The sequence below is a fragment of the Microcaecilia unicolor genome, chromosome 6 (assembly GCF_901765095.1).
Source record: "Microcaecilia unicolor chromosome 6, aMicUni1.1, whole genome shotgun sequence".
NCBI classification, from domain to species: domain Eukaryota; kingdom Metazoa; phylum Chordata; class Amphibia; order Gymnophiona; family Siphonopidae; genus Microcaecilia; species Microcaecilia unicolor.
In genome coordinates, this window is record NC_044036.1 from 97,712,472 (window position 1) to 97,726,229 (window position 13,758).

At 41.8% G+C, this 13,758-nt stretch overlaps 1 protein-coding gene across 1 annotated transcript in view; it reads right to left on the bottom strand.

The window, feature by feature from the left end:
• Positions 1 to 13,758, bottom strand: part of CEP350 (centrosomal protein 350) — a 411,134-nt gene that overhangs the window by 368,271 nt on the left and 29,105 nt on the right. The window contains exon 4 of the mRNA XM_030208006.1: positions 1,158 to 1,272. Coding sequence (XP_030063866.1) covers positions 1,158 to 1,272 — 115 coding nt within the window. The remainder of the gene's footprint in view (positions 1 to 1,157; positions 1,273 to 13,758) is intronic.

Here is a 13,758-nt window from a genome sequence, read left to right on the forward strand (position 1 = left end):
TCACTCTTCCTGTCAGTGCCCGAGTTAATCACCACTCAGGCTCTGACCGGAAAAAATGGCATTTATCAATGAACTGCATATCACTGCTTCAAAGCAGCAGTAACTTGCACAGTCATTGATAATACCATCCTATTGTGTTTTTTAACAATAATTTTGCAGTCGAGTGCAGACTCCACTGCAAAGCTTTCTGCATGGGCCTCAGAGTCTGCAATCGTTGCTTATCACATAACAAGGATATAAATTCCTTGCCTCACTTGATCTACTATTGTCCTAACCTACAGTCTTTTCAGAGACAGGTGTGGAAGCTTTAGGAATCCCCTCTTCCAGCAGATTGTTATTTACTTGATTTTCTGTTAGTTGCAGCACTAAAGCTAGTGATAACCAATTAAAGGAATAATGAAGTACGGGATATGAGAACCTATGGTGAACACTGTGTGTGTACTGCAGAAATATGAACATATAGAGGTCAATATTCAGCTGGCAGCGGTGATTGTTTTGCTGACCGCCATCAGCGTTATTCCTGGATATTCAATGCCAAGCCAATTTCAAGCTTTGACACCAAGGATCCGGTTAATGTACATTAATGGCTAACGTATAGCCAGTTAAGTCAATATTCAGAACTCAAGTGGCTATGTGTTAGCAAATAAAGATAGGAATGTGATTTATGTGGTCCCATTTATGCAGTTACCCTAGCCGGTTAAGTACTGAATATCAGGACTTGACCAGTCAACTGCTGACTCCGCCCCCAGAATGCCCCCAAATTAGTCATTTTTCACTTAGGCACCATCCGCTAATTTTCAGTTGCACTTAACCAGTTATTGTCGCTGAAAATTAGCGGATAGTCTCAAACAAATGGATTTAACAGGTCAGCAGCCAGTTAAATCGTTTTGATTATCAACCGGATAATGTCCAATAAATGTATTCAGCTTGTTAATAATATGCAAAGATGGGAAACACTGGATAGTTATGTTAATCATCACCCTAAATGATGCTATAAATGTCTCATTATTTCTTTTTTTTTTTTCTTGGTATATGCAGTGTATGTTCTTTTTCATTGTTTATGTTAACGTTTTGTGGTTGCAAATACTATCAATAAATATAATGAAACAGTAAAGAAAAATAAAATGAGGCTAATCCTAACTTTACAACTTTCTCACCTTTGCGACTTATTTTTCTAGTGGCACTGGTGGATGGCTTTTTGGTGTCCATGACAGAACCAAGTACAGCCGTGCTGGTGGGGGCAGCTTCCAATTTGTTCTCAATATGTCTCAGCTGGTGTATTAAAGACAAAGAAATTATTATTCAGTAAAAAATGTTCACTACTAAATTTAGTAAGCTGCCTAGGACATAGTGATAGACTTCGATTTTAGGTTGAATACTGTAGATTCAATTTCTTTTTTTTTTCTTTTTTTTTAATATTTTATTTATTAATTTCAAAATAAACAACAAGAAATTTCTTGTACAGAAAGAGTAATGTCACCATCTTAAAGAAATAGTTATTAAGTAAATATATCTATCCACGACAATTACATCTCAAGTCCACAATTCGGGCAAGGCACAATTCAAAGATTTATCATCAAACATTTATATAAAGGAAAAAAAAACACACTTTAAAAATGTATCATCAAACAATAATTCAATAATTTCAGGATAATTAGTAGGAGTATAAACCGAGCTCTGTAGATTCAATTTCTGCAGAAAAAAAAAAGAGAGAACCAAACATTCACACACAAGTAAAATACTCAGCAAATGCAAAAGCTTATAGCTGTACGAAACCATTGTCCTGATATAAAAAAAAGTTCCCTACTCCTGATTTTCCCAATTATTGCATATATTGTATGTCACATTGAATGATTTCTAACTGTTACTCAAAATGAAATAGTAGACAAAGAGAACCTAAGTAAACACATAGTAAAAACTTTTTTAGGTTTATTAGAAGCAAAAAGCCAGTAAAAGAATCAGTTGGACTGCTAGATGATCGAGGGATACAAAGGGCACTCAGGGAAGATAAGACTATAGTGGCAAGATAAAATGAATTCTTTGCTTCAGTCTTCACCAAGGAAGATGTGGGAGAGATACCAGTGTTAGCAATGATATTCAAAGCTGATGAGTCAGAGAAATTGAATCAAATCTCTGATAACCTGGAACATGTAAGGAGGCAATTTGACAAATTGAAGAGTTGCAAATGGCCTGGGCCGGATGGTATACACAACCCAGAGTACTGATAGAATTAAAAAATTAACTTGTAGATCTATTGTTAGTAATATGTAATTTATCTTTAAAATCCAGCATGGTACCAGAAGAGTGGAGGATAGCCAATACAATTTTTAAGAAGAGTTCCAGAGATAATCCAGGAAATTATAAACCCATGAGTCTGACATTGGTGACAGGTAAAATGGTAGAGACTATTATAAAGAACAAAATTACAGAGCATATTCATAGGCATGGATTAATGAGACAAAGCCAAACATGAATTTAGACAAGGGAAATTTTGCCTCACCAATCTACTACATTTCTTTGAAGGTTGAATAATCATGTGTATCTGGATCTTCAAAAGGTATTTGACAAAGTACCTCATGAAAGACTCCTGAGGAAATTAGAAAATCATGGGATAGGAAGTAGTGTTCTATTGTGGATTAAGAACTGGTTAAAATATAGAAAACAGAGAGTAGGATTAAATGGTAAGTATTCTCAATGGAGAAGGGTAGATAGTGGGGTTCCCCAGGGGTCTGTGCTGGGACGTCTGCTTTTTAACATATTTATAAATGATCTAGAAATGGGAATAACTAGTGAGGTAATTAAATTTGCTGATGACACAAAGTTATTCAAAGTTGTTAAATCACAAGAGGATTATGAAAAATTGCAATTGGATCTTAAGAGACTGGGAAACTGAGCAATCAGATGGCAGATGATGTTTAATGTGAACAAGTGCAAAATGATGCATGTGGGAAAGAGGAACCCAAATTACAGCTACTACTACTAATAATAATTATAATCATTTCTATAGTGCTACTAGACATGCAGCACTGTACACATTATATGCAGGTACTTTCTCTATGCTACATAGGACATTATCTATTCCTCCCCAATGATCAGCAGGCAGTGCGCCAAACATTGGCACTTTTCCCGTAGCAAACCATACGCCAGCTCAGAGCTGGTGTTAAGGTTTGCGGAACATTAGGGAGCAGCAGGGAGCCCTGTCCAACATGCACTTGCATGCTAGAAGGCTCCCCCATCCACCCCAACAGGACCGGAACCCTAAGCCGCCCCCACAAGAGCCCTGACCCACCCAACCCCCACCCCAACACAGAAGCACAGGGGGGCTGGCGATCCTGTGGATTTCCAGCCCCCCTAACCCCTCTCCTCACACCCCATAAATAAGGCCTTGGTGGTCCAGTGGGCCACAAACCCAACCCTTCCCCCACCTGGTGGTCTAGTGGCCCCCCCTTCCCCCTTGTACCTTTGCAGTGGAGGAGGGAGTAGCAAACTCCCTCCTCTTCAGCGTCACCTGGGATGTGATGGGTGGGGCTTCCCTATCATTTAAGGCTTCTGATCATCCACCTGTAAGTTTTTGTACCTGGAGCAATGGAGGGTTAAGTGACTTGCCCAGGGTCACAAGCAGCTGCAGTGGAAATTGAATGTGACACAAGGTTCCATATTACGAATCACTGCCCAGGAAAAAGATCTAGGTGTCATTGTTGATGATACGTTGAAACCCTCTGCTCAGTGTGCAGTGGCAGCTAAGAAGTATATAGAATGTTAGGAATTATTAGGAAAGGAATGGGAAACAAAAATGAGAATGTTATAATTAGAGCTGTACTGAATAGCATATTTTATTATTCGGCTGAATACCAAATACAAATAACAGGCACTGAGTTTTAACATAACAAATAATAAAAGAAGCAACATAAAATCAGAGATCAAGTCCGTATTTCAATAGGATTTAGCAAAGTAGTGCCCCAAATTATTTGTATTCAAATTTAAATCACTTCAGCCAAAATGAATCAAATACAAATATTCAGTACAGCCCTAGTTATAATGCCTTTGTTTTGTTCCACGGTGAGACCGCACCTCGAATACTGTGTGCACAAATCTGGATACTGCATCTCAAAAGAGATATAGAGGAATTAGAAAAAGTACAGAGAAGGGCGACGAAAATGATAAAGGAGATGGGATGACTTCCCTATGAGGAAAGGTTAAAGCGGCTAAGGCTCTTCAACATGGAGAAGAGACAGCTGAGGAGATATAGGATAGCGGTCTATAAAATACTGAGTAGAGTGGAACAGATATGAATCGCATGTTTACTCTTTCCAAAAATATTAGGATTAGGAGGCACGCAAAGAAGCTATTAAGTAGTACATTTGAAACAAACTAGAGAAAATATTTTGTCACTCAACGTGATCAAAGCCCCCAGGTAAGTACAAGTCCTCAGGTAAGTGACGCATTAAATACCTCTATACAAATAGGAAAAAGGGGCAACGTCTGGAAAGTAGTATATACGAATGCCCGAAGTATGAGAAATAAGGTTTTAGATTTTGACGTTGTGATGGAAGAGGCTGATTTGGATTTAGTTGTGATCACAGAGAACCATGACTGGCATATAGTTATACCAAGCTTTAATCTGTTCAGGAAAGACAGGGTATGAAGAAATGAAGAGGGAGTGGCATTATATGTTTACGGTAATATTAAAGCCACACAATTACCTACAGGGTAAGGAACAGGCACTGTGGGTCAACCTGAAAAGAAGAAATGGCAAATGTATTTACACTGGAGTAATATACAGGCCTCCTTCACAGACAGAAGTGGACAGAGATTTAATTGAAGGTATTTAAAATATAGCTGTGAAAGGAGACGTACTACTAATAGGTGATTTTAATATGCTAGATGTTGACTGGGGTATCCCTATTGCGAGATCTTTTAGAAACAGGGATATCCTGAATTCTTTATATGGGGAACTACTTCAGCAGTTGGTAATGGAACCCATGCGGGATGGGGTCATACTGAACTTTGTGCTTACTAATGGGGACAGTGTTTCTGATGTTATAGTAAGTGATCATCTGGCATCCACATGGTGTGGTTTAATATTAAGATAGGTGTGGAGAGGATTCATTCAAAAGTGAAGGTTCTAGACTTCAAAAGAAAACCCCACTAACTTTATACAGATGGGGGATTACCTCAAAGAATTGCTGTCTGGGTGGAAACATCTCGAAGTTGGAAAACAGTGGGCAAAACTGAAAGGAGATATTGTAAGGGCAACAAACCTTCTTATAAGGAAAGAAAAAAAAAAAAAGTAAGAGGAAAAGGAGGCCGCTTTGTTTCTCAAAAGTAGTAGCTGAAAAGGTAATGAAAAAAAAGATTGCAGAAAGAGTAAGACAGGCGACAATATCTGAAAAAGCCAAGAGAAGCCGGCAGAGATGTCAGGAAAGCAAAGACGCAAATGGAAGAAAAAATGGCCAATATGGTAAAATGGTAGGGACAAGATACAATTTCCAGAGGACTGTATTTATGAGGAGTTGGCTCAACTAAAGGTGGACAAAGCGATGGGGCCAGATGGCATACATCCGAGAGTACTGAAGGATGTAAGAGAAGTTCTAGCAGCTTCGATGCTGACCTTTAGAGTCCGGAGTGGTCCCAGAGGACTGGAGAAGAGCAGATGTGGTCCCTCTCCACAAAAGCAGAAGAAAGACACTGGGGACTATAGGCCAATAAGTCTGACTTCTGTGGTAAGTAAATTAATGAAAGTGCTTTTAAAACAGAGAATAGTAAAGTTTTTGGAATCCAATGGATTACAAGACCTGAGGCAACATGGTTTCACTAGAGGCAGGTCTTGTCAGACAAATCTGATTGATTTCTTTAACAGGGTGGCTATTGAGTTGGATTGTGGGAGAGGAACTAGATGCAGTGTATTTAGATTTTTGCAAAGCCTTTGACACAGTTCCACATAGATGACTAATAAGAAAACTGAGACCCTTGGTATGGGCCCTAAAGTAGAGACCTGCATGGGAAAGGGATTTGCACGGAATCCCCTCCAGGGTTGCAGGAATCCTACGAGGACGGAAACAGTTCTGCTGGGTTCCTGTGAGGACAGAAGCAGTTTCTGCGGGGTTCCCGTGGAAATGTAAGCTGCACCTGTGCCAGCCTCTCACCTACCAAGTACCAAGTTCTCTGAGTGCCGCCTCCTCCTCCTCCTCGCATTAACAGCACAGATACAGAAAGTCTTCCATTAATTCTCCTCTCCTCCCGGGCTGATGTGCAGGCCTCAACTCTGACACAGGCACAAGCATCAGAGGTCACCTGATCTACTGGCATGTGCATGTGGCAACCTCTCAGCACACAGTGCTAGCAAATCAGAGACAAGTTTTACATGTGCGCACCAGTGTATTCCAAGTTCTGTTCCTTCCTTGCTTGCAGTGCTGTGGCTCAACCCAAAGAGAATGAGAGCCAACCGGAATTTTTTTTTAGGTACCATTAAATTCTTGCAGGGACAGATGGGAACTGGTTGAATTCTTGTGGGGACAGGTAAGATTCCAGTGGGGATGGGTTAGATTTCTGCCCCCATGCAACTCTAACCTAAAGTGACTGACTGAGTTAAGAACCGGTTGAGTGAAGTGCGACAAAGGGTAGTGGTAAATGTAGTTCATTCTGAGGAAAAGGATGTTACCAGTGGTGTGCTGCAAGGTTCGGTTCTTGGGCCAGTTCTTTTTAAAATCTCTGTGATATTGATGAAGGTTTAAGGTTTGCCTCTTTGCAGATGGTACCAAAATATGCAACAGGGTAGACACCCCTGATGATGTGGATAACATGAGAAAGGAGGAGTAGCCTAATGGTTAGTGAAGGGGCCTGAGAACCAGGGGAACTGGGTTCAGTTCCTACTGCAACTCCTTGTGACTTGGGCAAGTCACTTAACCCACAGAAAGGCAGTATATCAAATCCCATCCTATCCCCTCTGTATTTCTCAATAGAAATGAATTCAGAAGCATTATAAAGAAATGTTGGTTGTCAGTACACAACCTTGTCTTATACTGTTTGAGACTGGGAGAAGATAAGAGAACCCACCTCACTCTTATAGCTTTATGGAATGATATGATGATGGAAACAAATTTCTGTGGGCAACCTTCATGGTCAAGTTGTGACGTTTTAAACTTTTATTGAGATAGACATGGGGAAGTCACTGCTTAACCTGGGATTGGTAGCGTGGAATTTTGTCACTATTTGGGTTTCTGCCAGGTACCTATGACATGGATTGGCCACTGTTGAAAACAGGATACTGGGCTAGATGGACCACTGGTATGACCCGGTATGGCATGTTCTAAGGACTTAGTGAAACTAGAGGAATGGTCTGGAATTTGGCAGCTTAGATTTAATATTAAAAAATGCAGAGTCACGGGTCACATGGTGCCATGCTAGAGAGAGGTTGCTGAACAGCGGAGCTCCTGCACTTCCTCCTGATCTAACTCCATCATCAAGCTTAACTGGGCTTTTAATTTATCCCGTGTGCAGTTTGCATAAACATCTTCTCCGGGTGTACCTGGATAAGATTTCAGCGAGAGTATATGAGATGGCAGAAAAACCAGAGAAAAGATAAAGACCGGGGCAAGGCTCCTGAGAATAAAATGGTGGACGCACAGATACTACAAGGCGATACCATATGCTCCACAGAGATTACTTCGGGGGTTGCCGCTACAGTGGAAGTGGCCTTGGATAAGAAACTACAGGCTCTCTTTGACGGAGCCAAAGCTGCACATGAGAGATTGGATGGCTTTCACTTAGATGTGGACCATATGCAAAAGAGAGTAAGTGACATCGAAGACTGCATGGCAGCGACAACAGAACCGGCAGAGGCGCTACAAAAAAGGCCGACAGCCTTGGAGATAAAGCTGGACAATTTGGAAAATCAATCCCACCGTAATAACTCGAGATTAATCGGTCTCTTGGAACATTTAAAAGATTCGGAGCTGGTGAGTTTTCTCGAACGTTGGATACCCCAAGCCCTAAAACTTAATAATTTGCATGGTCCACTGAGAATCAAAAGGGCACACAGGGTGGGCCCTCGGCAGCAGCAACCCGGATAGACTGCAGGCGGTGATTATGAAAATCTTACATTATGATCACAAGCAGGCTATTTTTGATGCCCTTCACTCTGGTCTTGTGTTGTCTCATGAAGGTCAAAAAGTATTGTGCTTTCAAGATTACTCTGCTCAGGTGGATTTGACCCAAAAGGCATTTGCACCTGGTTGTGCAGCATTACATGAGAAGAAAATCAAATTTTCCCTAGTGTACCCCACCAAACTAAAAGTGCAATACGAAGGCATGGATAAAGTTTTTGAAACTGCAGACTCTACGAAACATTTTGTCAAGACCCTTACTCACTCAACAACTGGATGACCTTTAAAGTCAGCTAATCATTTGGCTCAGTGGGTTTTTGGTACCAGATTTACTAACGTTTGCAACTGGTCCTTTGATACCTGCAGTCTCAATTTGGCATTCTCAGCAAGTAGTTTGATTGTTTGCTGAACTGAAAGCCATTCAAAATTTAGTTCGATATTGAACAACTTGGACATGCCCTTACAGTGACTATACACCCTGCGAAATCCATGACATGGGTGCATACGGAGACATATATGAATGTTTTGTTTTGATCTCTTTTGTTTTTTTACTTTTACTTTATCTTAGTATTAATGCAGAATCTCAACTGACAACTTGTATTTAGCAATAGTTCAATACCACCCAGTTGGTGGGAATGGGTAGGATTTAGCCCCCTAGGGGGCGCTGCATGGGATGTAATTGGAGAAAGACTGGTGATTTCAGCGGTTTTCTATGTTTGATCATGAGTTGCCTGTTCGTCAATTCTTTTTTTTTAATGTTTTTATTTTTCTTCCATCCTGTAATTCATCAGCAGGGGTCCCTTCAGCTTTAAACACACTGTTGAATACCATGGTTTTAATGTGCTTAAAGGGTTGCTTTTTGTAAAATTTTGTATAATCTTGTACTATAAGCTTACCCTTGAGATGCCATAATTTGTTTTTTGTTACATTTGTACCCCGCACTTTCCCACTGTTAAACGAGTGTATCTACCCCCTTTTCTCCTTATCTTTTAATACCATCCTCATAATCCCTGATGGCTCTTGCTCTATCTCTGGTCTTACACTCAGTTTATTAAGTTTCAAGAGGGGGGGGGGGGGTATCAATATGTGCCGAGTTCAATTTAGAATTCTTAGGAATGGCAAAGAAGGGGATGGTAGGGGGTATAGCAGAGGGGTTGGGGAGGGTATAGGATGGGTTAGCTTTTGGGGGAGGGGCAGGTTTGCTCCATGGTCAGATGTGGTATGGTGTGGGGGAGGGGTCCTTGGGCTCCACAATGCTACCTTGTGTAGACTGGGGCACTCTTCCTCTATTTTTAGAGGGTTTGTACAGGGAGCTTTAAGGGAGAAAATAGTTAAATTGGTGTCTTGGAATGTGGGGGGCATCACCTCACCTGTTAAACACAGCAAACTCCTGCTGGTCATAAACAGACAGAAGGCCCAAATAGCACTGCTTTAGGAAACACACTTGACTTTTTAGAACACAAAAAACTATGTTGATGGTGGGTTGGAGATTATATAGAAGGTCCCACGAAAACTAGAAAAGTAGGGGTTATCATCCTGTTTCGCAAAGGCTTACAAGTCGAAAAGCAACGATCAATCATGGGCTGCTATATCATTGCACAGGTGAATTTGAATCAAAAGTTTCTGTTGTTGGTTAATATCTATGCGCCTAACCAATATGATGAGTTTTTTCCAGACCATCCTCAGACATGTGCACTCTTTTGATCGAATTCCAATTGTCATGGGGGAAGATTTTAAATCGGTCTTTGACCCATTGGTGGATAGCACCGGACCGTCTCGAGTGCAGCCTGTGGACTATGCTCAGAGGATACCTTGGTTGTGCTCCTCCCTGGATTTACTAGATTCCTGGCGCTTATTTCATCCTGAACAAAAGTTTACACATCACTCGAGAGTCCATGATACACAATCGCAAATAGACTATGGTTTTAATATCTACAAGATGGTCCTCAACCCTGTACAAGGTGGAGATAGGCTCCACTCAGGTGTCAGATCATGAGCTGATCTGGATCCCTCTCTTATGGGACACTGGCCCAAGAATTCAGCCCCGCTTGAAATTTCCTAGAGATCTGTATCACAATCTTAATTTTCATTCCTACATACGTGCTCAGTGGAAGGATTATGCGGATCATAATACAGCGAGTTTCCCATCGGATCCAGTACTCTTTTGGGAGGCAGCCAAGGCAGTTCTAAAAGGTTCCATTATATCTTAATCTACACATAAACAAAAGGCGAGACGCCGAGTTGGTTCGTCTAGAGGCACAGGTCAGGAGCGAGTGGCCTTGAACCAATTGATTCACTCTAAAATGCAAAAGTCATATTTTTATTATTGCTATCAGTTAAACAAACATGCTAATAAGCTGATGATCTTCTGGTGCTCTTCTGCGATCCCCGAACATCTTTGCCAGCACTTCTGGATATCTTTGCTGAATTTGGAGATTTTTCCAGATTGTGCCTTAACCTAGACAAATCCGTCATCCTTACAATTTACCTGCCGGAGGTAGATTAGATACAGCCGAGGTGTCCCTTTAACAGAGCTTGGACATCTTTCACTTATTTGGGCATTCAGATTACTGGGAACCCCTCCCACTTATATACAGTAAATGTTGCTAAATTGTTCTCTTTCACGAAGGACCTGTTTGGGAGATGGGAGAGTCTCCCACTCTCCCTGATGGGTTGTATTTCCTTGTTTAATATGATCATCTTTCCCAAATGGTTGTATTTCTTGCAGACATTACCCTTGTAGCTATCTACCAGACAGCTGAGGGCCCTTTCAGGTTTGACTTCGAGATTTTGCTGGGCAGGATGATGGCCACAGATTCAACTTTAGTACTTGGTGGGTAATTGGAGAGGGGGGGGGGGGGGGCTTGGTGTTCTGGATATCAGGCTCTACAATATGGCTTGCCTGCTACGTCACCTGGGAGATTGGCTATTCGGAACAGAGCATTATACTCCGGTTCATATGGAAACTGTTTTGTGTCAACTTCTGCATCCACATTATGTTCTGCAGGCCTCTTCCCCAATGCTGCCGGCTTATCATTGCTCTAGTGCCAATGGCAGCTCGTGGTGGGACATGGCAAGGCTTTGGTCATTTGATCCACATTGTAGTGGGCTCCTGCCTATTCAAGGGAATGGAGACTCCTCCCCCCCCCTCCCCCCGGGGAACGGAAACTCTATGATTGTCTAATTGGGTAGATAAAGGGCTTACTTCTATACAACACTTTTTGGATCCTAACAGTGTACTCAAGGTCTTGGAGTCATTGCCCTTCAAAACATTAGGCTGGGCGGATAGATTTGCTTATAAACAACTGTCTCACTACATAGCTGTGCTACCCCCATCCTCCCTTAGTGTTGATCTGACCACTAGATTTCGGGAGCTTTTTTTGAGATGCCTACTGATGACCCTATATCGATCTCATTGATCCATAGGAGGTTACTACAGTGTTGTCCCCAGAGAGATCTCAGCTATGCTGCTCATCGCTGGTCAGAAGATTTGCGGACATCGGTCACTTGTTGCGCTGTATGGGCAGGGTTCCCAGATGGGTGCGGAGTGCAGAGCTTTGGGAATGTCAGGCAACAGTGATCTTTAGGGCATACACTTCACAGTCAAGATTGTATAGGATGGGAGGTGTAGACACACCCCTGTGCAATAGATGCGACCAATCCCCTAATACCTTTTATGATGCTAGTTGGGATTGTCCAGCAATTAAATCCAGTGATTAGGTTTTTGCAAAGAATCTTGAGCCAGAAAGTGGTGTTTTTACCAGACAGTATTATTCTGGGGTGTGCTTCGCCTGTGAGGGTTGGGACTGTGCACCAAAACTCTTTGGTCCATAAAGCATGCTTTGTAGGTAAGAAATGTATTCTCACACACTGGAGTGTGGAGCAATAGATTTCATGCTCTGCTTTTGCTGGAGCTTAGGGAATCGCATTTAAAACTTTAAATTACATCACCTTTACTTAACTTGGGGACGGTATATCCATAGTTTAGCACATTGAGTGTGTAGCCAAATCTTCAACCAACTTAGTGCTATCTCACACTCATGCTAATGATTGGGTCTCTGACCAGAGAGGGGGCTCGGAACTCTCATATCATACACACTGGATTTGTTTTGGAGTTTTTGGGTACCTAACCATGGAGAGGGGAGTGGGGGGATGTGTGTGTGTGGGGGGGGGGGGGGGGGGGGTTCGGATAGTGGACCGTCAGAGGGGGAGTCACAAAAGCAAGGTCTCCTTCTCAACTGCAAAGTTGCTTCTTTGATCCAATTGTTGTGGTCCAATGGGTTGGGGGAGGTTGGGATACGGGTTTGGGCTATTTTAGTACAGACTGAAACAATAACATGTTTATCATCGCATCCTGATTTTGTGTTCATATCAGAGTATGCAAGATTCTGGTGGGGGGGCGAAAGGCTTGGGAAGGATGGGGAGAAAATCTGTTGAAAAATGTTTGATGAGGCATTTCTTATTTCATTTTCATTTAAATATATTGTACTATTCACTTTGTTGTATATTAAGTGGATTGGGTCTGTACACTATATTGGTTCATCAATAAAAATTATTGAAACATAAAAAAATGCAGAGTCATGCATTTGAGCTGCAAAAACCCAAGAGAACAATATAGCTTAGGGCAGTGATTCCCAAACTTGGTCCTGGAGGCACCCCAGCCAGTAAGGTTTTCAGGATATCCAAAATGAATAATCATGAGAGAGATTTGCATGCAGTGGAGACAGTGCATACAAATCTCTCTCATGGATATTAACTGTGGATATCCTGAAAATCTGACTGGCTGGGGTGCCTCCAGGACCAAGTTTGGGAAGGGGGTGAAGAACATTTGTGCCCCAAAGAGGATCAGAACTTGAGTGTGATTGAATGTAATGAACTTCAGGTGGCCAAACAGGTAGAAAAGGCAACAGCAAAAGCTAGAAGAATGCTTGGGTGCATAGGGAAATGGCCAGTAGGAAAAAGGAGGTGATCATACCCCTGTATAAGACTCTGGTGAGACCTCATTTAGAATATTGTATACAATTCTCGAGACCGCACCTTCAAAAAGATATAAATAGGATGGAGTCGGTCCAGAGGGTGGTTACTAAAATGGTCAGTGGTATTCCTCATAAAGCATATGGGAACAAAAGATCTCAATATGTATTCTCTGGAAGAAATGCGGGAGAGGGGAGATATGACAGCGACATCTAAATACCTATGCAGCAGAAATGCACAGGAGGTGAGTCTCTTTCAATTTAAAGGAAACTCTGGAATGAGGGGGAATAGGATGAAGGTGAAAAGGGACAGACTCAGAAGTAACCTGAGGGAATACTTTTTCACAGAAAGGGTGATGAATTCATGGAACAGCCTCCTGGTGGAGATGAAAACAATATCTGAATTCAAGAGCACTTGGGACAAGTACATAGGACCTATAAGGAAGCGATAGAGAGAGTAGATGGCATGGATAGGCCATATAGTCTTTATCTGACTACACTTTTCTCTGTTTCTATGTAATTAAACTCTGGAATTTGCTGTCAGAGAATTTAATAAAAGCAGTTGGCTTAGCAGGGTTTAAAAATCTGTTCTGCTCTTTAGGGATCTTGCCAGTTACTTGTGACCTGGACTGGACACTGTTGGAAACAGCATACTGGGCTTCATGGACCTTCAGTCTGCC